The following is a 26059-nucleotide window of genomic DNA, read 5'->3' as shown; positions in this document are numbered from 1 at the left end:
GACAATAGTCATGTAAATAATGTACAAAAAAAGTAATATTAGAATATGGGTGTTTTTTTCTGTAAGAAGATTCAGTTCTTCTGTGCCCAAATTAGTAGATGTTCCTTTTTGTCACCAAAACATTTGTTAATTCTCAGTGCTTTATCACATGTTCTTAAACCATTTAGAAGAGACTCCTCTTTACTTTTGAAAAAACTCAGCTCCTAATACCATTGCTGTCTATTGGTATGTTTTTACAATGTTGCCTATAAATATTCCTTGTATTTAGATACTCAGAAAATTCTTGTTTGCTCTAATAACTATTCTTAATTTTTCTTTTTCTCAGTTTAGTCCTCAGATTCAGAATAATACCTAATCTCATCAGGTCTCCCAAAATGGCCATTAGGAAATAGAAAGAATTGCTCCTTTACCCTACACATGAAAGGGCAATAAATATAATTAGGTTTTTCCAGAATTCTTCAAGTTTTAAAAAATTATTATGAGAAATTATTCTTTATAAAAGTTAGGGAAAGACTGATAATACAAAACAAGGTTCATCTTCTTAGGCTAATTATACATAAACAGAATGTATTAATAAAAATATTTTTGGGGATGCCTGGGTGGCTGAGTCATTAAGCATCTGCCTTTGGCTCTGGTCACGATCCCAGGGTCCTGGGATTGAGCCCTACATTGGGTTACTTCCTCAGCAGGGATCCTGCTACTCCCTCTGCCTGGTGCTCCCCTGGTTGTACTTGCTCTCTCTCTGTAAAATAAAAAAAATTAAAAAAAAAATCCTTAAAGAAAAAGAAGTACTTTTCTATGACTGTATATTTTTCAAGTTAAAAGAAGATTATCAAAAGATTTTGTTTCCAGGATCCTAGATCAAAAGTCCCTTTTATCTTTTTGTTCATGAGAAGTCTGAATAAGCACTAGATCACTGACTCTTTGGAAATTTATTACTTATTTCAGTCTTTCATTATATTCAGTAGGCAAAGTTAACCTGTCTTGGCGGAGAGCTATAACAAAACAGTAGTAAAACACAGGAAAGCCTCAGTTAATTGCTCTAGGGTCTCCACTAAACCGAATTGTTCCCTAAGCCACTCAAGACTCCTTCATTGACGGGCGCCTGGGTGGCTCAGTGGGTTAAAGACTCCTTCATTGACAAAAATCACTCAGCACTTCTCAGGTAGTTGCCTAACCTCCTATAAAATACTCGTTTCCCTCACACCACACTATACATGACTACAACACTAAATCCAGTTACCCTCTTTCCTTTACCAAAAGAAGGAGAATCTAATCATTGCTTATGTCTGTTAGGAAACTATCCATAATACAACCCCTGAAACTCTCTTGGATGTGTCTGATTTAATTTTGTTTACCGATGGTTCCTGAATAAAAAGAATGATAAAAAACTTCTAATAAGGCTATGCTATCAAATACCCAAATTTACCCTTAAAATATCAGGCTCTTCCAGAATTAAATTACTTCAGATACCTAATTTCTCTTACCTAAATCTACCAGCTGACAAAAGGTAAGAGTATACACACACACACATAAGTAAACATATGTATATATAGAGTTTTATATATTTCAAAAATTATAAGCTTAAATAATATGTGCCCTTCATCATCATAAAATCCTAATCTTCAAGCATGAAAGGTATTTATATATATATATACATATATATATATAAAATCATGTATACATATATACAGAGTTCTTCAAGCATGAATGTATATATGTGTTTATATGTGTGCGGTGTGTGTGTGTGTATGTGTATGTGTATAATACATTTATCATCCCATGACCTTGGAATGCTTTGAAAACAGAATCCTTAACCTCTACGGTAGCCTCTCAAAATGAAAAAATTACAAATGTTTGGATGCTTTGCTATTATCTAAGGAAAAGATGATTTTAAAAGTGGATTATCATAATGCCTCATGATTAAACAATATAGCAGGGATAAACTGACAATGATGTGGAACTAACATTAGTGAGGATAATTGTAGAGATATTACTGAGCATGTTTTCAATGTGCATCTTATCAGCCTAAGACATAATCTAGCAAGACAGTAAATGTAGGAAATGGACAGAAGCCAAAGTCTTGATGTCCCTTCGAACACCGCCAAATGGATTTTACACAAATTCCTCTAGTAATGAGCTACGAACATGTTCAGGCTGTTTGTTTATTCTCAGGATTGCGCAGAAGTTTGTCCTTGTTGGGAAGCCATGGCTCCACATTCTTATCTTCCACACACTTTAGGAAAATGAAACAGAATTAATGGAATCCTAAATTTAAAATTAACAAAGCTCTCAGAAAATTTTGAACTTTCTTGGCCTTAATTTTGACATTGGCCTTGGTGGCAATAAGATTTACTCTCTCTGAAACCTATAGATTATCTCCTCATGAGTTAACAATTAACCCCCACCCCTTGCACTTGAAACATTTACTTCTAATCCTAGATTCTATCCATTACAGACTAACATGAATAAATACTATTACTGACTTATTGTGCCTCCAAAACGATCATTAGAAAGTTCAAGGTGCATTTCCAAAAACCTATTCAAACATACCCTTCTTAATTTAAAACCTGGATATTAAGTCACCTGCCAAAGCTATCAGAGTATAACTATCCTTGGAATTGATGGAAAGGATCTAATCAGGCAGTTATTGTTAACAATGGACATAGCAGCAAAACTCTAAGGTAATGATCTTTCATCCACGGTTTTCAACTACAAAGATGTACCACTGGGGCACCTGAGTGGCTCAGTCTGTCAAGCCTCTGCTTTCAGCTCAGGTCATGATCCCTGGATCCTGGGGTGGAGTCCTGCACTGGGTTCCCTGCCCAGGAGGGAGCCTGCTTCTCCATCTCCTTTTGCCCCTCCTCCCCACTTATTCTCTCTCTCTCTCAAATAAATAAATAAAATCTTAAAAAAGAATAAAAAGATGTACATACCACTTTCTCCTTATTGCTGGACATTTATCCTATCAGGATAATTCAAACTGAGAATTGCTAGGAACTCTTTGGAAACTGATGACTGAAGAAGTGGACAGCTTTCACCCAAGACAAAGAAACAAGACTAAATTTTCCAATTTTTTTCTAGTTAATTTCCTCCGTTCAGCTCTAGTACTAATCTTGCCTTTTATTGTATTTTGGAAAGAACATCACTGAACTAATACTAGTAGGGTGACTGCATGGGATTTAAAAAAAAACAAAATGATCTACATATTTAACTGTTACAAACAACAAATTATGAATGTCGTAACTCCTTACATTGAGTTTACAAATCACTAACCTCAAACCCACAATTTATCCTAAAAGAGACTAACTGGTCATTGCTATAGACAGACTGTTTGTATTCACTCCCTTTTTCTCCCACCATGTGAGCATGCAATATGAAGACTGAGGTCTATAAACCAGAAAGCAGTTTCTTAAAAGACAATGAATCTGCTGGGAACCTGACCTTGGATTTCCTCACCTCTAGAACTATGAGAAAGAAATTTATGTTATTTATAAGTGCCCCCCGCCCCCCGCCAGTCTATGATATTCTCTTACAGCAGTCTGAATGGACTAAGACAGTCATTGTTTGTGTATGAAATAAAATTAAGTATCATTTAAAGGAACTAAGGCTAACTCTCCTACCCATCAAATCTTGAGTTTGTTAAACTCATCTATCCATCTATTAATTTAACATTTTCCAGGAGCCAATAATGTGCAAAATAATGTGCTAGACACTAGGATATGATGACACAGGTCTACTGCCCTTCAGTTTTGCAGGAAGAGGCCTGCAAGTAAATAAGGACCGTCAAGTAATACTGGGTGCTCTGATACAAGCATGATTAGAGAGTGCGGGAGATTAGAGAGCAATTAAGTTCTTTATACTATCTGTTTTTGCAGTGAGGTCCACGAAAATACCACAGGGTATTTTCTCAATAGACAAAGTAGACAAAATTTCTCAAATTCATTTGCAAAATGGCTATAGATAGTATAGGACTCGAACCACACACTTATATCCCTCTGTAGTGCACATAATAAAAATGGATCCCTTTCAAAGAAGGTCAAGGTATTTGGTTATGTCAGTAAAGAAGATGCCTTCCCACCCTCTCTTTTCTGCTATAGTACAAGGAATAAAAAAATTATGGGCCTCACCGGATATTTGGTTTAAGGTATACAGGCCACAGTATATTGAATTTATTTCATTGTTTCCAGCATGGGAAGGACAGCCTTTAGCCTTCTGGGTGCCCAAAATCAATCAATCAATCAAGTAATCTTAAAGTATTCTAATTTTGACAGCTTGGAGTTTGTGTTTTCTAACTTTTTCTTTTCTTTTTTTTTTTTAAGATTTTATTTATTTATTTGACAGAGAGAGAGAGATCACCCGTAGGCAGAGAGAGAGGCAGAGAGAGAGGGGGAAGCAGGCTCCCGGGTGAGGGGAGAGCACCGTATGGGGCTCAATCCCAGAATCCCGATATCATGAGCCAGAGGCAGAGGCTTAACCCACTGAGCCACCCAGGCGCCCCATTTTTCTAACTTTTTCATTAGCATCTTTGAACAGAGCCATTTAAACATACCTCTTTGGGGCTGGCAGGGAGAAGGGGCCAGGTTGGAAAAAGTCATCATCTAAAGAACTGAAGTGCAAGATCCAACATTAACGGTACTTTGATTATTTGCTAGATATTTTCTTTCATCTTATTCTCATCCTAACTCCTTTTCTCCAGTAACCAATGAATGCTGTGAGAAGGTAAGTGTCTTAGCCAAGGTCAAACAACAGGTAACAAACATAGGTGCCCGACATTGATCTTTTCCCGACTAGGTCTTAAACACTATGCGAATACATTAAAAACAAAACAAAACAAAAAACCCCAAACTACCCCCCACCAAACCTCACCCTTCTAAAGGGGCTTCATTAGATCACTAAGACTTAGAGGCCATTTAGTGGGTCCCATTTAGTTGGTACGGTAATTCCAGCATTCTGCAACTCTTCTGCCAAGCTCCATTCCCTTCAAGGGCATGTGCCGTAAGCCTTCGGCCGCAAAGAAGGTCGGCGATCACTCAGTGCAAGCTCGAGGGACGCAAACAGGCCGCTTCCTCGCAGGTGCGCGCGCACCTGTCGCTAGCCGCGTGCGCGCTGAGAGGACGAGGTACGTGTCCGTGCGCGTGCGCCCGGCAATATTCTCCATACGCGCGCCGTATGTGGGCGCCGTATCCCTGCGCTCTGAGTTTCGGGCCGCGATTCGGTCCCGAGCCGAGTGGAAGTCTGGGAGGGGCGTGTTCCTGGGCGGTCGCGGCTCCCCCTGGTGGCGGCCGCGCAGCGCTGGAGGCGCGCAGTCAGGCGTTCTCCGCGGGCAGCCGGCGGCGGGGCCTTGCCTTATAGCGCGGGGTCCTCGGCAGCCTGGGTGTCTACTGCCCCAGCTGCTGTCGTAGGCGAGGACGGCTGCTAGTGCGGCTGCTGTTGGTTCGCGGCGGCGGCGGCGGCGGAGGAGGAGGAAGAGGGCGAGGCAACAGGGGAAGAAGGAGGCAGGCGCGGCGGCGGCGGCTTCGCCCGGGGCCGGCGGCGGCGAGGGGGGGGGAAGATGGCGGACGTGCTCAGCGTCCTGCGACAGTACAACATCCAGAAGAAGGAGATTGTGGTGAAGGGAGACGAAGTGATCTTTGGCGAGTTCTCCTGGCCCAAGAATGTGAAAACCAACTATGTAGTTTGGGGGTAAGTCCGGCATGGCTGTGGCCTGGGGATGGCCGGGCAGAGTTGGGCGCCCCCAGGCGACCTCTTTCCTAACCCCTCCCCCCGATTCCCTTTGGGGACGGGTCCCTGGGTAAAAGTTTTTCCTAGAAAAGAAATTACACTTTCAGGTGAGGAGGGAATAGGAGGAGGTGCGTCTTGAGTAGTCCATTTTCTTTAAGTCTTTGGGACGCCACAGGGAAAGGTACCAAGGAGTTTCTGACTTCTCTAGTTCATTTCTGCGGGTGCGTGTCGAGTGTTAGCTGTGTGTGTAGCTGCAGAAAAGGGCACACTGTCCGGTCCTGGAGACGTCTTTCTGTGTTCTTTAGGTTTTTGTTTTTGTTTTTTTTTTTCTTTCTCTACGAGGCTACCATGTGTTTAACTATCCCTCCTGCTCCTTGCAGCTCCTGGTCTGTTTCTGTTTCTTTCGTAAAATTCCCTCAAGAAGAGAGAAGGCAACCAACTATGTGAAGTTAGAACGGGAAGAAGATTTGGTCACTTTGGAAGAGCCCTCAAAACCCGTGTTAGTTAGGGGTGAAGGCAGGAGTTTCCTCCTGTAACCAGGAGTTACTGGTGAAATGGGGTGAGCTTTACAGATCTAAGTAAGGTACTGATGGTGTTGTGTGGTTTTTAGGGAATGTGTTTTAAAGAGAAATGTATTGGAACGTTGGTCTACGCGGGGTTTTCTGAATTTAAGTCATTAAGGAAAATCTCTAGAAATAGGTCTGATAATCGTTTGGGGCCTTTGTAGTGATGTTTCTGTCATTGGTATTTCATTTGGGTAATTGGAAGCTTGGGCCAGAACTTCCATACTCATTTCATTTGATTGAATGGGAGCACTGGGCTTTATGAAGAGTTGATGAAAAGCTAGGGAAAATCTAGTTTGTTGGTTTCTAGTTTTTTGGCCTTGACGGCTTATGATTCGATTAGCTTTATGAAATGTTGAGGCAGTGACATCATTGAGTTTCCTGCGTTTTGTCCTTACAGAAGAATTTGCACAGACAGTTACATTGATGGGAATTTTAACTGATTTATTTTTTTCTTTAAAAAATAGTTGAGGAATAGTCACGGTGTAGGGTGGTTCAATCTGAAGAATAGAAAAATTTCGTAACACCATGGTTCCTGATTCAAAGGAGGTTGACTTAATCAGAGTAGATCAGATAAAACAGATTATTTGGTAAGAATTGCATTCTGGCCTTTAAGAGAGTAATCACTTCTAGCTTGGGGTATTAGAATAGGTTTCACAGAAGTGTGTTTGGGATGTAGATGTGCTACAAATTTTTCTTGAACAAGTGAATGAACAAATGAGTAAGCTTTAAAGAATGGGTAAAGAACTTGAGGGTGACATGATGGGTTAGGTCTTAAAGGACATGCTTAATGGCATGAGAGCTGGAAGGGAAATGTTTTGATAGTTCAATGAAGCTGGTAGTGGAAAAAGGACTGCTTAGAATAGATTTCAAACTGTAACAACCGTGAATCATACCAATAAATACATTTTTAGTTCATTTATTCATCTCTGTATGCATGTGTACATACGTCCATAACTGTAAACAATAGCTATCCTTATTACATGCTGTACATTATGTTACTTTGCTTTTCTATATCATCAAAAAAAGTTACCTGTATATTACATTTCGTAGTACAATATTTGGTAATGATGTGTGATCTGAAATATATCAGTCTAGAGGAAAAGTGGAAATGCAGGCTAGAGAAGTGTAGGTTGGGGCTGATTACTTTGGGCTGTATTCAGATGAATTTAAATAACACATTGACATTTTCAGGTGAGGAGTATGTAGTAGGAAGGGTGAGATTGAACACTAATATTGTTGAGCAAATAGTATTATGTGTTTTCATTAAAGAGCCTGCACCTCTAAACTGCATTGTTTTATCACATGTAGAATTCATTATGGTTTTGCATCATTAGTTTAATTTGAGGGCTGTCATAAGAATTATACCTCTGAAATTCATTGTTGTGTTTACTGTAAGAATGTCATTAAGGATGCTGTTCAGCAGTATCTCACTTTAGGAGACATAGGATAAATTTCTTCTAAGTTGAGCCCTGACAGTAGTTGTATTTCTCCTAATCAGTTTGTTTTCTCTTGTGGATCCTCTGTAACTGATTAGATTCCTCTCTCTATTGACGAAGACCAGAACCAAATTTGGGCCAGTTCTAAAAAGTGTATATAGTACCTTAGAGTATGAATAGGGTGTGCTTTCCTTCTTGCCTTTTTTTTTTTTTTAAAAGATTTTATTTATTTATTTGACAGAGAGAGATCACAAGCAGGCAGAGAGAGAGGAAGGGAAGCAGGCTTCCTGCTGAGCAGAGAGCCCGATGTGGGACTCGATCCCAGGACCCTGAGATCATGACCTGAGCTGAAGGCAGAGGCTCAACCCACTGAGCCACCCAGGCGCCCCTCCTTCTTGCTTTTTGTCATTACCTACCTTGGTGTTCTTTTGCTTTAATGACAGTTCCACTTACAAAATTTCATACTTTATGGATATTTTTGTTAGTCATGTTAAATTCATTGTTGGGTAGCAAAGTAAGTATAGATAAATTCGAACGTATAATTAAGTCCAAGGAGTTGAATTAAAATTGAGTATAAATCTTGTTTTAATTTTTCAGGACTGGAAAAGAAGGCCAACCCAGAGAGTACTACACATTGGATTCTATCTTGTTTCTACTTAATAATGTGCACCTTTCTCATCCTGTTTATGTCCGACGGGCAGCCGTAAGTAAAATTCATTTTAAAACTTCTTTTTATTTCCTTTTTATCCTTTTTGATGGTAGGAATCGTTATGTCATTGTGCACTAAGATTGGTGTCTGAGAACTTTATTTCAACATTTGGCGCCCAAACAGGGACCTCTTCAGGACTCCATAGAGTCCTTGTAAGCAGTGTGGGACGACATCATTTGGCATGAATCACTTCCCTCATGGGTTTCAGATCAAAAGAATAAAAGGTTTGTTTGTATGAAAGTCTACTGGAGGGTCAAAATTAGATCAGTGTGATTTATGCGGATTTTTAAATCTGTGACTTTCATGTAAAATGTGGGCACTGTTTACAAGAACAGAAGTTTTGAAGGCATTTATAGTAATGTTTTAAGAAATTCATAAGCCTATGGAAGGACCCTGATATGCAGAACTTTAGTTTAATCTCAAGAAAACTTTTTTGGGAGCATCAAAAAGAATCAAGATTAACAGACAACTTTAAAATTAAATTTTTAACCAATTTAATAAACCTTTTTGATACTTCATTGACAAACTCATTTGTTTTCAGTTTTGCCTGCTTTTAGCATCTCAGTATTTGAACACCTCGTTTCTGAGTAGGATATAGATATTCAGCATCTCCTACATATTGAAGAAGTGATACCTTTGGTAAAACTACTTGAGATGTGGGAAATAGTGGGATAAAAATAACAACGTTTCTATAAACTTACATTACCTCATCTTAAATGTTTAAAAACTGAATTAGGCAGTAATGAGGATATTTTGTTGACTGTGTCCATTCATTTTGTGGTAATAAAGATGATCCAGGTACTTGCTTTAGATTTAGAAATTATATTATTGAGAAATGGTTGTGGCTGTAATTGTTACCTTTCTTCCCATGTGTTTTTCTTAAATACTTCACAGAAGTAAAATACTTCTATAATTTTAGGGTTTTACAAATTTTATTCTTTCCTCTTTTGTGTTATTTGCTCTTTCTTGTGAGCAGACCATTTCTGAAATAAGTTTTCCTAAGCCATGGCTCCTTTTGTAATGTGTATAGACTTGTATCTTTCTCAATTTGTTGTATTATGTCCATAATTTATTAGTAGCCAAATGATGAAGTATGTTATCAGACTTAGAAACAGTAATTTAAAGAAAATTAAGTCTTTTAACTATTTATTATATATCCCATGTAGGGTGGTTTTTAAAAATAAGGACACAAAATTCTGTAGGCTCTTAAATATATATACTCATAGCAGAAATTAAAATTTAGCCTGCTCTTAAAAAAAAAAGTTAATTTTAAGTGATTCAGTATAGTTTATTTCTGTCATCAAGGAGTGTGTGCAGAATGGTGCAGTAGTTAGTATAAGATAATTAGCCAAAGGATTCTTGTTACTTCACTTTTGCTTATATAAAGTGACAAAGTGATTTTAATTTATAATCTTGCAGCCACCTGTCATTCCTGTACTCCATTGTTGATATTAAAAAAATGATATGGAAAATTGTGGTAATTACAGGATTTATTGAATTCATGGCCTGAAGATGACTTGGTGACTAAAGTATGCAGTTTTATTTGTTTTGCATACCTCTTTACAAACTGCTAATATAGAAGCTTAAAGGAAAATTATCCATTTTACCAAAATAGATACATTTTCCAGGTTTAATTTTTTTAATCTTTTCCCCTTTCTTACAGAATTTTGTATAACTCAAGGATAAAAAAGAAATGTGTAATATGGAAAGTATACACTCAAGGATAAAAAAGAAATATGTGATATGGAAAGTAAACAACTACCATTAATGTTTTCTTGTATAATTTCCTCTTAAGTTTTTTTCCCCATGCTTAAGTAGCACATGTCTATTGTTATTATGAAAACTTAGGTTAATGGCTAAGATAGTGTATTTTGGAGTTCAAGTAGAATATTTTGAAGAAGTCTGTTTTGTGTTTGAGGCAAGAAGGCACTTGGAAATGTGTAAAGTGAGCAGGCAGTAGGACTAAAAAGATAATTGCCTAAAGCATGCAGAGTATCATGAATAAAATAAAAAAATACTTAAGGTAAGCCAAGGGAACAAAAAAGATTGCAGTTGATATTTTGAAGAAGGATGGGTCATTGTTTTATTTCTACTGATTATTTTTTATATATCTTACTTGAATTTCAAGAATGAAGTTATTTAAAGTTAATATTCATAAAAATTTTCAAGACTTTTATTGGCTCTTTTAGCCTAACTCCCTAAAGATAAAATCTTAAATAAATATTATCAAGATATGTTGGAATGAAATTCATACATTACACAATATTTGTCTTTATTATTCCTTATAATTGTGTTGTTTTGATAACTAATTTAAAATTTTCACTTCAGACTGAAAATATACCTGTGGTTAGAAGACCTGACCGAAAAGATCTACTTGGATATCTCAATGGTGAAGCATGTGAGTAATTTTTAACTTTCTCTCACTTTTATTTATTTATTTATTTTTAAAGATTTTATTTATTTACTTGACAGACAGAGATCACAAGTAGGCAGAGAGAGAGAGGAGGAAGCAGGCTCCCCACAGAGAGCAGAGAGCCCCATGTGGGGCTCGATCCCAGGACCCTGGGATCACGACCTGAGCCGAAGGTAGAGTCTTTAACCCACTGAGCCACCCAGGCGCCCCTTGCTCTCACTTTTAAATAGCCATTGTTTCTTTCCTTCCCCTGTGAAATAAAAAAGCAATGGGACGAGAATTTGTATTTCCACTAAAAAATTAACTTTCCAGCAGCATATGTTTGCATATGCTCTCTATTCTTTTCTTTTATGGTGAATGCACTATTTTTGCTTCTAAGGCCAGTCACACTTCTCTGTCTATAGACTCCATTTCCTTTCATACTCTGAAAGACTTTGCCTTTATGAATTGTTACTTCTCTTGCATCATCATCTTTCTCTTTTTCTCTGCATCATTCCCTTTACTGTAAGATCTCTCATTGAAAAACAGTTTTTTGACCCAACATTCCTAGTATCTGTTGAATTTGTCTTGAATTCTTTGTTAACAATTGTGTGATCTCACTGCTCCCCTCTTGACTCCACTTCAGTCTGGCTTTCCTACTCAACATCTCTAAAATCACTGTTAAAAGTCAGCACTGATTTAGGGGTTGCCAGTTCCTTTCATCTCATATCCATGTCTTGGCCTCTCAACAGCATTTGACACTGTTGATGACTCTTTGGAAAGCCTTTCTTCACTTGGCATTTGGGGCACCAGACTCCTTTGATTTTCTTTCTATTCATTGTCCATCTCTCATTTTATTTTGCTTACCAATCTTTAGCACTGACCTATTCCTAAGCTCAAGTTATAAATCCACTGTTCACATCTTTCCTTGGATATTTAATAGGTATGTGAAATTCAACATACCTGAAATAAAATGCTGATTTCCTCCTTCCTTTCTCCCCTCAAACAAAACTAAAATAGCAGGTCTGGTCTCCCAGTGTTTCCATCTCAATAAATTCTTTCCCATTCATGTAGTTGTTAAGGAAAAACCCTAGAAGAATCTTTGATTACTTTGATCAATTTCATGAGCAAATCCTTTTTTTTTTTTTTAACTTTAAAAGTATGACACTTTTTAAAACATTCTATCCTATCCTGTTCCGTTCTCCCCCTTTAGACTTGCATAGCCCTCTTACCGGCCCCCACTCTGTATTTTCTGGTATAGTCTTTGTCCTACCCATTAGAGTGACCTGTTTGTGAAAATGCATATAAACTTAATTGTGTCACTTACCTGGTCAAGCCCGTCCTGTGGCTTCCCGTCATACTTAGAATAAAGCTTACACTTCTTGTTCTTTTCTGACGTATGTGATCTTGCTTCGGCCTAAATCTCTGTGGCCTCATCTTCTTCCAACCCTCCTCTGCTTGCGGCAGTCCTGTCTTAATGATTCTTTTAACTATCCTAACTTTTCAAGTCTTTGTACTTGCTGTTTTCTCTGTGTTAGTTCTTGTTTCTCTGTATTGTCATATGTCTTACTTCTTACTACCTCATTCACATCTGTGCTTATTAAGTCTTCTGTCAGAAAGGACTTACCAGGGGCGCCTGGGTGGCTCAGTTGGTTAAGTGGCTGCCTTCAGCGCTCAGGTCATGATTCCAGGGTCCTGGGATTGAGCCCCGCATTGGGCTCCCTGCTCAGCAGAGAGCCTGCTTCTCTCTCTCCCTCTGCCTGCTGCTCTGCTTATTTGTGCTCTCTTTCTGTCAAATAAGTAAATAAAATCTTTAAAAAAATAAGGACTTACCATTCTAAAATATAAAATAGTGTTTTGCCACATGTGTGCATCTATGTATAATATCTTCCTGATTTATTCATCAAATTCCTTACATTGATTTGAAATTACATATTTGTTTATTTATATATTGTCTCCCCCAGTAAAGGGTAAACTCTAAGAGGGCAAACACTTGTTAAATACCCAGCATTTAGAACAGTGGTAAATAGTGGGTGCTTACCTGTATAAATGAGTTATCATTAATTTGCTGTCTTAAAAAATATGAATAAATATGTATAATAAATTGATATATAAATTGATGAGTATGAATAAATTGATATAATCTTAGTATGAATAAGTCAATATAATTCTGATTGGCCCTAACCTTTCTTGGGGTGGAGTTTACTACCTTTAAGTCATTAATAGCTATCTTATCATGTATTGTGCTCCATGGCTTTAACAGTAAGATTGACTTGCACAGTCTCTTGCATAATGGAAAGACCATCATCAGGAGTGTCGTCTTTTTGTATTGTCCTCACTGAACATTCAGCAAGCACTTACTGAGTGGTTATTCCTTTACTTTTTTTTAGATTTATTTATTAGAGGTGGATGGAGGGAGGCAGCGTGCGAGTGGGCATTAGCTATAGGGAGGGGCAGAGGGTAAGGGAGAGGATCTCAAGCAGCCTCCCTGCAATCGTGATCTGAGCTGAAGTTAAGAGTTGGATGCTCAACTGATTGAGCCACCCAGGTGCTCCTTGAATGGTTATTCTTAAAGGCGTTGCACTTGGTGCTATATACAAAATGCAAAATTCCTGTCCTCAACATGTTTACCATAGGGAAAGACAGATAAAATAAGGGTTAAAAGCTTGGGAGAGGATTGAGGAGGGATTCTAATTCTTCTGTGAGGAGGATGGAGTTGAGAAGAGGCAAAGACTTTTTTTTTTTTTCTTTTTTCTTTTTTAAACTATATGGTGTACTTGTTAGAAAATGGACTTTTTTTTGCTTCGGAAGATCTGGTATAGATTCTAGGATTCTCTATTTTTAAGTATCTCCGGTGAGCTTGATAAGTAGGCTGGTTAGTGGGGGAGAGTACTTTAGGGCAAATAAATGGTTTTTCTTTTCAGAGTCCAGAAAAAAGTTACCCTTTAATCATCCATGTCATTTCCTCTAGTTTCTATAGGACAAATAAATTTAGTCATCAAGTATATTCCTTTGGTATTTTTAAAACAAATTGTTGAATTAATGGTTTAATGAGCAAGTTGAGGAAATCTTAAGACATTCCATGTTCTTAGACAAGGAGACAGAACGGCTTAAAGATATCAGTTCATAATATAGATTACATATTTAACATGATCCCAATAAAAATCTTTAGTTTGTCTTGAGGGAGGGGTGGAACTAGACATGATGATGTTAAAATCCATTTGGTAAAAGTAGCTATCATAAAAGTTTGGAGAAGAGCAATGAGAAAATACTGTTTTAGAGTGTAGAACTAATTATAGAGCCCTAGTAATTTATGTGAATAAACTGATAGAACAGTTTTTTATCTGTTAAATGTTAAATTATGTGAATTTGACACAATTAAAGAAGGAGGTCAAATCAGTGGGGGAAAGGTAGGATTATTCAAGTAATAGATTGGTAAAAATTCGAAAGTTCTGTATTATTAAAGACCTGACAAGTTGGAAAAAAATATTTCAACTCCTATCACAGTGAATTGACCGGTCTTACTGATAATATGCAGTGGTTCTATAAATACATGCATAAATGACCAAAAACCCAGTAGATTATTGTCATACAATTCAAAGAAAAAGTGATGAAATCATATGAAAAATGCTTATTTCACTCATAATTATAAATTGAAAGTATATATAGTATTTTTTTTAACCTCATTGATAACAATTTTTCAGTTTAATAATACGCTTAGGAGTCTCTGAGGAAACAGCTATCCTAATGTATTTTTAGTTGTAGTGTCACTTGATGAAATTCCCACTGAAAACACTACATCTGGGACTTTATCCTAGAGGTATGATTGAAAATGCATGAACAGGGACCCCTGGGTGGCTCAGTTGGTTAATTTAAGCAGCTGCCTTCGGCTCAGGTCATGATCCCAGTGTCCTGGGATCGAGTCCCACATCGGGCTCCTTGCTCATCAGGGAGCCTGCTTCTTCCTCTGCCTCTGCCTGCCATTCTGTCTGCCCGTGCTTGCTCTCTCACCCTCTCTCTCTCTCTGACAAATAAATAAATAAAATCTTTAAAAAAAAAAAATGCATGAATAATGTGTCATTGTTTGTAGTGACAAAAACTGGTTAGAACTGAACTGCCTGTGGATAGATAGGGTACTAGTTAAATAAATTATAATTAATCCGTACAAGAAATACTATGTAGATTTAAAAAGAAAGTTAAAGAATGCTCCACATACTGATATGTTAAAGCTCTGTTACTTGGTTAAAAAAAAAAAAAGGTTCATGACAGTGTGTATAGTGTGCTGCCTTATATGTTAAAAAAGGAGAAGAATAAAAGTGTATCTTTGTGTTTCTTGTAACTAGAGAGAGAGACTAGAAAGATCCACAAGAAACTGACAGTAATGGAGGGTGGTGAGAACTAGGTGGATAGGGACTGGTACATTCTTTTGTTAGTTTCATTATTTTGAACCATTCAAAAATTAAGTGATTTAATTTAAAAAGTAATTATTTTTTTTTTACCAATTGTGAGTATCTAAAAATTGCATTTTTAAGGTGAATGCTAATTTAAAGAGTTTTTCTTTATATGTATATGTTTATGTATTTATGTTTAGATAACATTTTGTATGTATGTGTGGTAATTAACATTAGAGTATATGTTCTATAAAGTGACCAGTTGATTTTTCAGTCAGATTATTACAATAATTTGTAAACTAAATTATTAAAAATATTTTGTCCTTTTACAGACTTTTAAATACAGATTAATCTTTTATAATTTTTTAGAAAACTGCTTTAAAACTTATTTTTTTCCTAGGGAAATCACTGTATTATACACAGTAAGAATTATTATTATAAGAATTATTATATGCAGTAAGAAATAACAAATATTGGGCATTTCCTGTAATAATGTCAAGTGTATGTGTTCAAATATTGGTCTTCTTACATAATTCTTTTTAAATCTCTAGCAACATCCGCAAGCATAGACAGAAGTGCCCCTCTAGAAATAGGTCTTCAGAGATCTACCCAAGGTATGTTTTGTCACATATTTATATTGAACTTTGAAAAACTTATTTCAGAACTATGTACTTACTTACTTTTTTTTTTCTTGAAGTAAAACGAGCTGCAGATGAGGTTTTAGCCGAAGCAAAGAAACCACGCATTGAGGTAATGGGACTTTATTTTAAATGTGAATCGTGGTATTACTACATTGGGTTTGTATATGAATACGAATTCTTTTTCAGAGTCGTCCTAGGAGTTTTTTTCCTGGAAAAATTGTTGTAGTATAATGAATGTTTGATTAATAATAGTTTGAGCTGTAGCTTAAGATCTCTTATATAGAAGTTATGTGTTGGACAGATCACTTTTCTTTTCTTTTATATCCTTATGAAAGTATTGGGCTAGGTCAGGAGTTGGAAAACTACTTCTGTTAGGAATCATTTTAGTAAGTATTTTAGGCTTTTTGGGTCATTTAGTGTCTGTTAACTACTCCACCCTGCTATTATAGTGCAAAAGCAGGAAGAGGCAATACTTACATGAATTGGCAAGGCTGTATTCCAATAAAATCTTATAAACTGGATGGTGAGCCTGCTTTTGGGTTGTAGTTTGCCTACCCCTGGAATAAGATGGTATGAGAATTTGCTTCACTCTTAAGAACTGTGAACATGAAGTGCTTATTACAGTTATTTCTTAAAATATTGGTGTGTATTAATATACCCACCTGAGTGGCTCAGTCAGTTGAGCATCCTGCTCCTGGTTTCAGCTCAGGTCATGATCTCAGGGTCTTATACTCAGCTGGTGTCTGCTTGAGATTTTCTCCCTCTGCCCCTCTGCCCTCCTCGTCCTTGCATGCACCCCCTTCTCTCTAAAATAAATATTAAAAAAAAAAAAATACTGGTGTATTAGGTTGCTTATTTTTTTGTGGTGTTTTATAGCCAGCAAGTGGAATACTAATACTGGTAAATACGGATAGGTCACATGAAATAGAAGCTGTATAAGAAATGCAGTTACCTTTAAATAGAAAAGTCATTGAACAGCTAGGGTACTGCATAAGAAAGTTAAGCCTTAGAAATTCTGATTTTATGATTATGAGGTTATTTATTTACATTTTTTAACAAATCCCAGATCAGATACATATAAAACTCCCTGACCATGGAAGATTATGTACTAGAAGTAGCCTTAAAATCTGAGAAATGACTGAACTGGTCAATATAACAATTAATAATATAGAAATAGTAGTCATCACTAATGTTAACATTACTAGAAACCATAATCTTTTCCTTTCACACTTGTATAAAAATCAAATAGTTGTACCTTTTGCCTGCTACATAAACAGCAAAGCATCCATAGTTAAGGATAAAATGGTAACTTTTAAAGGGACAGCGTTGTTGGTAAGTATGTTCTATATAATCATTGACAGAATTTGATGTTAAAACAGTACAATTTTGTTTTAATTAATTTTAAGACAATTTTAATTAAGCATACTCTGAGACATGGACTTCTTGTTTCTTAGTTAATGATCATAGTAATAATTGGCTCATTGTTTTTCCTCTGTTCCTGGTGACTTTTGTATACTTTATGTATATTAACTCATGTAATCCTCAGCCACAACCTCCTGAAGTTGGCAGTACTATGCATGTCATCAGTGAGCAAACAAACCCCTGAGAGTGTAAGTTACTTGCTGAGGTTCACAGAACCAGAATTAGAGCCCAGACTATCTGGCTTCTAGCCATTCTATATATACACTGACTACAAATTTGGCAGCAGTAATACAGGAGTTTTCACCAGCTCTCTCTGTATGAAAGAAGGTTATGACCCTTTGTGAACAGTGAGTGAATTTAGAAACACTATTTATTTGGAAAAACCTGAATTTACAGTTAAATTATTTTAAATAAGTAGAACATGTTGAAAGTACTAATTTGCTAGGCTACCATTAACTTGGAACATCAGCAAGAAATAGCATAATATAATTCTTTCCAGAGTATTTATAAAGTTACAATGATTTACATAAACAACTATGTTACATAAACAGTTTTCTGTTTAGTGTATATACGCTGGGAAACTACAAGGCACTGGGCTAGGAGAGAAACCTTGAGAGCAGAGATTCTGATCTAATCTGATTAATTTCTAGGCTGCAGTTGTCTTTAAAATCAGTAGTAGTTTCCTAAGGAACTTGAGTAATTTGTATTATTACTTTCATTACAAATGGCTAAAATTTAATGCAACTTGCTAAAATACCATCTTTGCATCCATGTCAGCATAATGTTTTAAATGATGGGTTAGTATTAGAGCATGAATTGGATGGAGCACAACATCGAATATACTGATGTTTTTTATACAGTACCATATTTTGTTAGCCACAGACACTGACTGTGATCCTTAGTTTTCTCATTTGTTGAATGTGGACATTGAACTAGATCAAGTTTTGTTTTGTTTGTTTTTAAAGATTTTGTTTATTTGACAGAGAGAGACACAGTGAGAGAGGGAATACAAGCAGGGGGTGTGGGGGAAGCAGGCTTTCCACCAAGCAGGGAGCTTGATGCGGGGCTCCATCTCAGGACCCTGGGGTCATGACCTGAGCCGAAGGCAGACGCTTAAAGACTGAGCCACCCTGGTGCCCCTCAAGTTTTGTTTTTAACCGAACACTTTCCAAACTAAATTTTATCTGAAATTCTGACATGCAGGTTAGAGAAAAGCTGAGCTACCAAAGGTTGAACTCAGAGAGGTGACCGTGGGGCACTTTGTAGGTAATGCCTAATGTTCTAAGGAACATGCTTTGAAAACACTCAGGTTTTACTTCTGATCCTCAGAAATCCTGATGGATTCAGGACCTGGGGCAACAGGTGCAAAAACCTATCTCCAAAATGAAATTTTTGACTATGGTGAAGGCGTTTCATAAAATTTTAGTGATAAATTTTCCTGAAGAGAAGGAATTTATTTGTGGTATAATACCTTGTGAATAAAAGTAGATATGATCCATTATGGGAAGAACGTTTAATCATGGAAAAAAGTTGCTGAAGTTCTTTGGTAAGTTTTTAATCAGTTCTACTCTTGTGTGATCCAACATGTTAAATACATGTTATTGTCTTTCTGTAACTAGAAGTAATCTTACAGTCGAGTTGACTTAAGGCTAGCAATGCTTGGAATGTTATAGGCAGGAATTTATGTAAGGAAAAGTTACATGTTTTTGTTGTTTCTCTACAAGTTAGGTAAAAATGTAAGATATTTACCAGTGATTATTTTCAGGATGAAGAGTGTGTGCGCCTTGATAAAGAGAGATTGGCTGCTCGTTTGGAGGGTCACAAAGAAGGGATTGTACAGACTGAACAGATTAGGTAAGATTTTCTGTAGTAGAAAGTGTTAAGTGTATATGGAAAAGGAGATATTAATACGTTATCTACATTTACCTTCACCTCTTGTATTCATTATATGCTACTGTGTCCTAAGTTCAAAAGATGTGTGGGCATGTTTTATGGTAGAGGAGATTGAAAGTTAATTATGCTTTCTGGAAAGCCTTCTTCTTGGTTCTATTACCATATTGATCTTTCCTTTTTAAAATTACTCTATAACCAAGCCACTCATTTTGTGATCTCTTTTTGATTTATAGCAGAGGTCAACAAACTTTTTTTGTGTAGTGACACATATTAAATACTTTTCAGTTGTAAAGGTCACATGTGGGTTTGGTTTTTTTGTTTTGTTTTCTTTTGTTTCTTGGTAACTGTTGAATGCTTGTGCTAGGGAAAGCAGTCTGTGATTGCTTCATTCATAAAAGAATTGGCATGGCTGGATTTGGCCTGTGGTATTATTTGGTGATCCCTGATTTTTACTATAATTAGAATCACTTTATGATTTTTTCTTGGCACAATATAATGCTTTGGAGTTCTATCCAAACTTAAAAATTCAGTGCCTATTTTTAAAAGCTTTATTCAAGCTGACTGACATAACAATAAGCTGCACATATTTAATATAAGTTGATAAGCTTTCACGTATGTATACATCTGTGAAACCATCATCGTAATCAAGATAATGAATATAACATCACCCCTATAAATTATGTACCTTTATGATTCCACACTTCTATCTATCCCCATATCCTAACCTTTCTAGGTAACCTTTGATCTGCTGTTAACATAAATTAGCTTTTTATAGAGTTAAGTATAAATGGAATTATGTAATATGTACTTTTTGGGGGGGGTCTGGCCCCTTACTTAGCGTAATCATTTTGAGATACATCCATATTATTGGATGTGTCAGGAGTTTGTTCTTTATTTTGCTGGGTAGTTCATTCTGTTTCATTGTATGGACGTAACACAGTTTGTTTTCCTAGGCACCTGTTTATAGATATGTCGCTTGTTGCTGTTTTCTGGCCGTTGCAGCTAAAGCTATGTTCATTTTGTACAAGTTTTTTATGGACATATGTATTCATTTCCACTGAGTAAATACCTAGGAGAGGAGTGATTGAACTGTGTACTGTTCTAGATCTGCCTTTTTAAGAAAATATCAAACTTTTCAGAGTGATTGTACCATTTCACTTTTCTACCATTTCTACATAAGAGTTCTGGTTTCTTCACAGCCTTGCAACACTTGGTGTGGTCAGGCTTTTTAATTTTAGCTATGCTAATAGGTATAGGATGGAATCTCATTGTGATTCTATCTTGCACTTCCTCATGATTAATGATACTATGAGTATCTTGTTGAGTGCTTATTTCCGTCTTACATCATGTTTGGTGAAGCGTGTTCCCATTTTTGTCCATTTTTTCTTACTGGATTATTTTCTTATTACTGAGTTTTGAAAATCCGTTGTATGTTTTGGTTAAAAATCCTTTTTCAGACATAGGCTTTGCAGGTATTTCTCCCAGTCTGTGACTTGTCTTGACATTCTCCTAGCTCCCTTTTGAAAAGGAGCTTGTTGTGTTTTAATTTTTGTAACATCTCATTTATCAACATGTTCTTTTTTGAATTGTGTTTTAGTGTTATATCTAAGTTATCTTTGCCTGAACAAAGCCAACAAAGATTGTCTCATATTCTTTTGTAGAAAGTTTTTTAGTTCTAGGTTTTATGTATAAGTCTGGGATCTGTGTTAATATTTTGTTTGGGTTATACAGCATGGATCAAAATCTATTTATTTTTTTATGATCTAGATACTGAAGTTCAGTTTAATGTATGTGGATAACCCACTTATTTCAACACTATTGGTTTCCATTGAGTTGTCTTTGCACTTTCATAAAAAATCAGTTGTTCATGTGTAGGTCTATTTCTGGACCCATTCTATGCTGTTGATCTAGTAGTCTTTTTGCCTATCCCAAACCATTGTAATGACTTTATAAGTTTTGAAATCAGATAGTGTTAGCTTTCCAACTTTGTACTTCTGTTTCAAGGATGTTTTTCTCTGTTTTACGTTCTTTACATTTTCACATGAGTTTTGGAATTAACATGTCATTTCCTATAAAAAAGCTCACTGGGATTTTGATTGGGATTATAGTGAATCAGTAGACCAGTTTGGGGAGAATTGACATCTTAAAAATATTGTGTCTTTTGACTATGAATAAGATGTATTTATTTCCCTATTAATGGAAAGATATTTAGATCTTCTGTAATTTAACATTTCATAATTTTCAGTGTGTAGGCCTTATACATCTTTTTGTTGTATTTCATACTTTTTGATACTATTGTAAGTGATAGTTTAAAAAATATTCCAATTCTTGATTTATTGCTAGTATAGAGATACAATTGATTTTTGGGTGTGGGTCTTGTATCCTGCGATCATGTTAAATTCATTGATTAGTTCTTGTAATTTTTTTTTGTAGCTGTCACTAGCTTTTCTACATAGATAATTATGTTGTGTACACATAAAATAAATTTTTTCTCTTTTTTCCCCTTTTTATCTTTCTAAACTGGATTCCTTTTATTTCTTGCCTTACTGCACTGGCTAGACTTGCTGAATCCCCACTAATCCAATGTTGAAGAAGCAGTGAGATCAGACATTCTTGTTTTGTTCCTCATCTTAGTGGAAAGCATTCTTTCACCATTAAGCATGTTAGCTTAGGTTTTTTTTTTGTTAGATACCCTTCAATAGGTTGAGGAAATATCTTTTTCCTTATTTGCTGAGAGTTTATCAGAAAGGAATGTTGCTCTACTGAGATAATGGTATAGTTTTCTTGTTGATAATGATGAATTAAATTTTTTGATGTTTGCATTTCATGGATAAACACTACTTCAATATTTTATTAGTTATCTTGCTGCATAACATTTTTTTTTAATTTATTTCTTTTCAGCATAACAGAATTCATTGTTTATGCACCACACCCAGTGCTCCATGCAATACGTGCCCTCCATAATACCCACCACCTGGCTCCCCCAACTTCCTACCCCCCGCCCCTTCAAAACCCTCAGATTGTTTTTCAGATTCCATAGTCTCTCATGGTTCATCTCCCTTTCCAACTTCCCCCAACTCCCTTCTCCTCTCCAACTCCCCTTGTCCTCCATGCTATTTGTTATGCTCCACAAATAAGTGAAACCATATGATAATTGACTCTCTCTGCTTGACTTATTTCACTCAGCATAATCTCTTCCAGTCCCGTCCATGTTGATACGAAAGTTGGGTATTCATCCTTTCTGATGGAGGCATAATACTCCATAGTGTATATGGACCACATCTTCCTTTTCCATTCATCCATTGAAGTTGCCACATAACAAATTAACCTGAAACATTGGCTTAAACTACACATATTTATTATCTCATGGTTTCTGTGGGTCAGGAGTCTTGGGGTGATTTGCGTATCTTCTTTGCTTTAGGGCCTCTCACAATGTTGCAGTTAAGTTGTTGGTCAGGGCTGTGTTCTCATATGTAGGCTTGGTGGGAGAAGGATATGCTTATAAGCTCACCCATGTGGTGGTTGGTAGAATTTAGTTCTTGACAGGTTGTTAGACTAATACTTTAGTTCCTCAGGTGTTATCTAGAGGACTCTTTTGGTCCTTTGCCGCCACATTTGGTCTCTCCATGGATTATTTCACAGAAATTATAGCTTGCTTCATCACAGTGAGCAAGCAAGAGTGCCAAGAGAGCTGTGAAGCAAGATAGAGATTTTTTTCTTTTTTTAAAAAATATTTTATGTATTTATTTGACAGAAAGAGAGATACAGGGAGAGAGGGAACACAAACGGGGAGTGGGAGAGGGAGGAGCAGGCTTCCCACCAAGCAGGGAGTTTGATGTGGGATTTGATCCCAGGACCCTGGGATCATGACCTGAGCCGAAGGCAGACGCTTAACGACTGAGCCACCCAGGCGCCTGAAATTATTTTCTTTTAGCCAAATCTTCAGAGTGACACTCTATCATTTGTACATCATTCTATTTGTTAGAAGCAAGTTAGAAGCAAGATTTAGCCTCCCCACTCCCACAGGAACTGGATTATACATGGGCGTGAATGCCAAGAGGTGGATATTATTAATTATTTCAGTGGCTGCCTACACAATCATACTGTATTGTTGAATTAGAGTTTTTAAAATTTATATAGAATTTTGTACCCATGTTATTGAGGTCTGTCGTTTCTTTATAATGTCTTTGTGTTGTTTCCTATCAAGATAATTCTGGTCTCAGAATGAGTTGGAAAGTACTTCCTTTTCTTCATTTTCTGGAGAAGTTTGTTTGGAATTGGTATTTCCTCCTGCATTTGGGAAAATTTGATGAAGCCATCTGTACTATAGTTTTACTTATTTTCATGTATTTCAGGTAAAGTTTTTAACTGCGTATTCAACTTGTTTAATAGTAATAGGTCTATTCTGGTTCTCTCTCTTTGAATGTTTCTTTGGAGGAATTTGTCCATTTCATTTACATTGACAAATTTATTTGCATAATGTTGTTCATAATGTTCTTTTAAGATATCTATAATCTGTAGCAATGACCCCTCTTTCATTCTTTGATATTAGTTAGCAGTTGATGTTTTCTGTTAATTTCCTTATTGCCTGGCCAAAATTGACCAGTTTTATTGATTTTCTCAAAGAACCGGATTGGGGTTTTCTCTTCAGTTTTTGTTGGTTTTTTTGTTTGTTTGTTTGTTTGTTTTGTTTTTTCTTTTTTCTTTTTTCTTTTTGACTCTTCAGTTTCTGCTCTGATGATAACTTCTTCTGCTTACTCTGGATTAATATGCTGTCTTTTTTTATGGTTTCTTAGAGGGAAATTAATAATCTCAACTTCCATTCTAAGAACTACTTAATGGCATCTCATATTGCTATGTTGTGTTTTCATTTTCATTCAGTTCAAAATTACTGTCTAATTTTCCTTTTGATTTCTTCTTTTACTCATGGATTATGTTCAGTTGAGTTATTTAATGTCCAGGCATTTAGGATTTTCTAGAGATTTTTGTTACTGATTTCCAATGTGTTCCAAAGTATGGTTGTGTTTTATATGACTTTGAATCCTTTGATAAGTATTGAAACTTGGTTTTTGGCCCCAAATAAGGTCTGTTCTGTAGGCACTTGAATGTGTAGTCTGCTGTTACTTTGGAGTGTCTTAGTATAGTCAACATGGTTGATAGTGTCAGTAGAGTCTTCTATATCCTTACTTGTTTTTTGTCTTGTATTATTAATTATTGGGATGGAATTACTGAAATCTCTGGCTCTGGATTTGTCTATTTTTCTTTGCATTTCTATCAGATTTTGTTCTCTTTGAATCTCTGTTATTAGGTGTAAATGTTTAAGGTTATGTTGTCATGATGAATGGATCTTTTTATCATTATGGAATGACCTTTACCTCTGGCAGTGTTCTTTGTTAAAAAAATCTACTTTTTCTTGTATTGACCTAGACACTCCTCCAGCTTTCTTTTGGCTTATGTTACCATAGTATATGTTTTTATCCTTTTACTTTAAAAAACAAAATATGGTAAAAAACACATTACATAACATTTATCATTGTAGTGGTTTTAAATGTGTAGTTCATAGCCCTAAGCTCTTTCATATTGTGTAACTGAAAACTGGAATCCTTTTACTTTTAATCTATATGTCTTTATAGTTTAAGTCCTTTAATTGTATATGTGGATCTTTTATACTTAATGTGATTATTGATATGGTTAGTTTTAGTCCATTTTGCTTTTTTTTAAAGATTTTATTTATTTATTTCACAGAGACAGCGAAAGAGGGAATACAAGCGGGGAGAGTGGGAGAAGGAGAAGCAGGGAAGCAGGCTTCCCACTGAGCAGGGAGCCTGATGGCAGGGCTGGATCCCAGGATCCTGGCAGACACTTAACGATTGAGCCACCCAGGCGCCCGCCCCTTGCTTATTGTTTCTTATTTGTCTTTTCTTTGTCCTGTTTTTGGGCTTTGTATTTGGAATAAGCAAATACTGGTTATAATTCTATTTTTTCTTATTGGCTTATTGGTTATAACTGTCTTGTTATTAGGGCTTTAGGGCTTTTAGTATGCATGGTTTATAGCATCACAGTCTATCCAGAAGTGTTATACTCACTACTTCCTGTATAGTATGGGAACCTTAAAATGGTACACTTATACTGTGTTGTAAGCACCAATATGCATTGTTCTTTAATGTGTTATCCTTTAAAGAGCTTTAAATAAGAAAAGAATCTTTTTTTTTTTTTTTAATTTTATTTATTTATTTGAGAGAGAGAGATCACAAGTAGGCAGAGAGGCAGGCGGGATGGGGGCGGGGAGAGGGGAGCAGGCTCCCTGCCTAGCAGAGAGCTGGATGCGGGGCTTGATCCCAGGACCCTGAGACCACGACCTGGGCCGAAGGCAGAGGCTTAACCTTTGAGTTAAGCTGAGCCACCCAGGCGCCCCAAGGAAAAAATCTTATGTATTTACAGATACCATTTCCATTGTTCATTTCTTTGTTCAGATCTATTTACCCTAATTTTTTCCTTGTTCCTGAAAGATTTCTTTTAACATTTGTTTTTGTGCAAACCTGCTGGTGATTAATTCTTTGAACTTTTGTGTTGCTGAAAAGCCTTTATTTTGCCTTTTTTTAAAAAGGAATTTTTACTGGATATTAAATTTTAAGTTCCTTTTTTTCTAAGATTTTATTTATTTGAGAGAAATAGAGAGAGAGAAAGTGAGCATGATTGTGGGGAGGGGAGAGAGAGCAAGAGAAGCATGCTCACTGCTGAGCAAGGAGCCCAACCCTGGCCTTAATCCCAGGACCCTGGATTCATGTTCTTTCCTAAAGGCAGATGCTTAACCAACTAAGCCACCTAGGTGCCTCTTAAGTTACATCTTAAGTACGGGTCTTCCTTTTTTTAAAATTTTTTTAA

General features: G+C 36.3%; 1 protein-coding gene across 1 annotated transcript in view; it reads left to right on the top strand.

The window, feature by feature from the left end:
• The first annotated feature begins 5384 nt into the window (after positions 1 to 5384).
• The window catches only part of LOC111151037 (cell division cycle 73), a 114087-nt gene continuing 93412 nt past the window's right edge, over positions 5385 to 26059 (top strand). Inside the window, exons 1-6 of the mRNA XM_022508754.1 lie at positions 5385 to 5685; positions 8324 to 8429; positions 10764 to 10833; positions 15770 to 15832; positions 15916 to 15968; positions 19047 to 19135. Of these exons, the coding sequence (XP_022364462.1) occupies positions 5555 to 5685; positions 8324 to 8429; positions 10764 to 10833; positions 15770 to 15832; positions 15916 to 15968; positions 19047 to 19135 (512 nt within the window). The 5' untranslated portion in view covers positions 5385 to 5554. The remainder of the gene's footprint in view (positions 5686 to 8323; positions 8430 to 10763; positions 10834 to 15769; positions 15833 to 15915; positions 15969 to 19046; positions 19136 to 26059) is intronic.

The sequence above is a fragment of the Enhydra lutris genome, unplaced genomic scaffold, assembly GCF_002288905.1.
Source record: "Enhydra lutris kenyoni isolate GAN:26980312 unplaced genomic scaffold, ASM228890v2 scaffoldscaffold25, whole genome shotgun sequence".
NCBI lineage: Eukaryota > Metazoa > Chordata > Mammalia > Carnivora > Mustelidae > Enhydra > Enhydra lutris.
The sequence above is the reverse complement of the archived record's forward strand: the minus strand, read 5'-3'. Positions and strand labels throughout refer to the sequence as shown.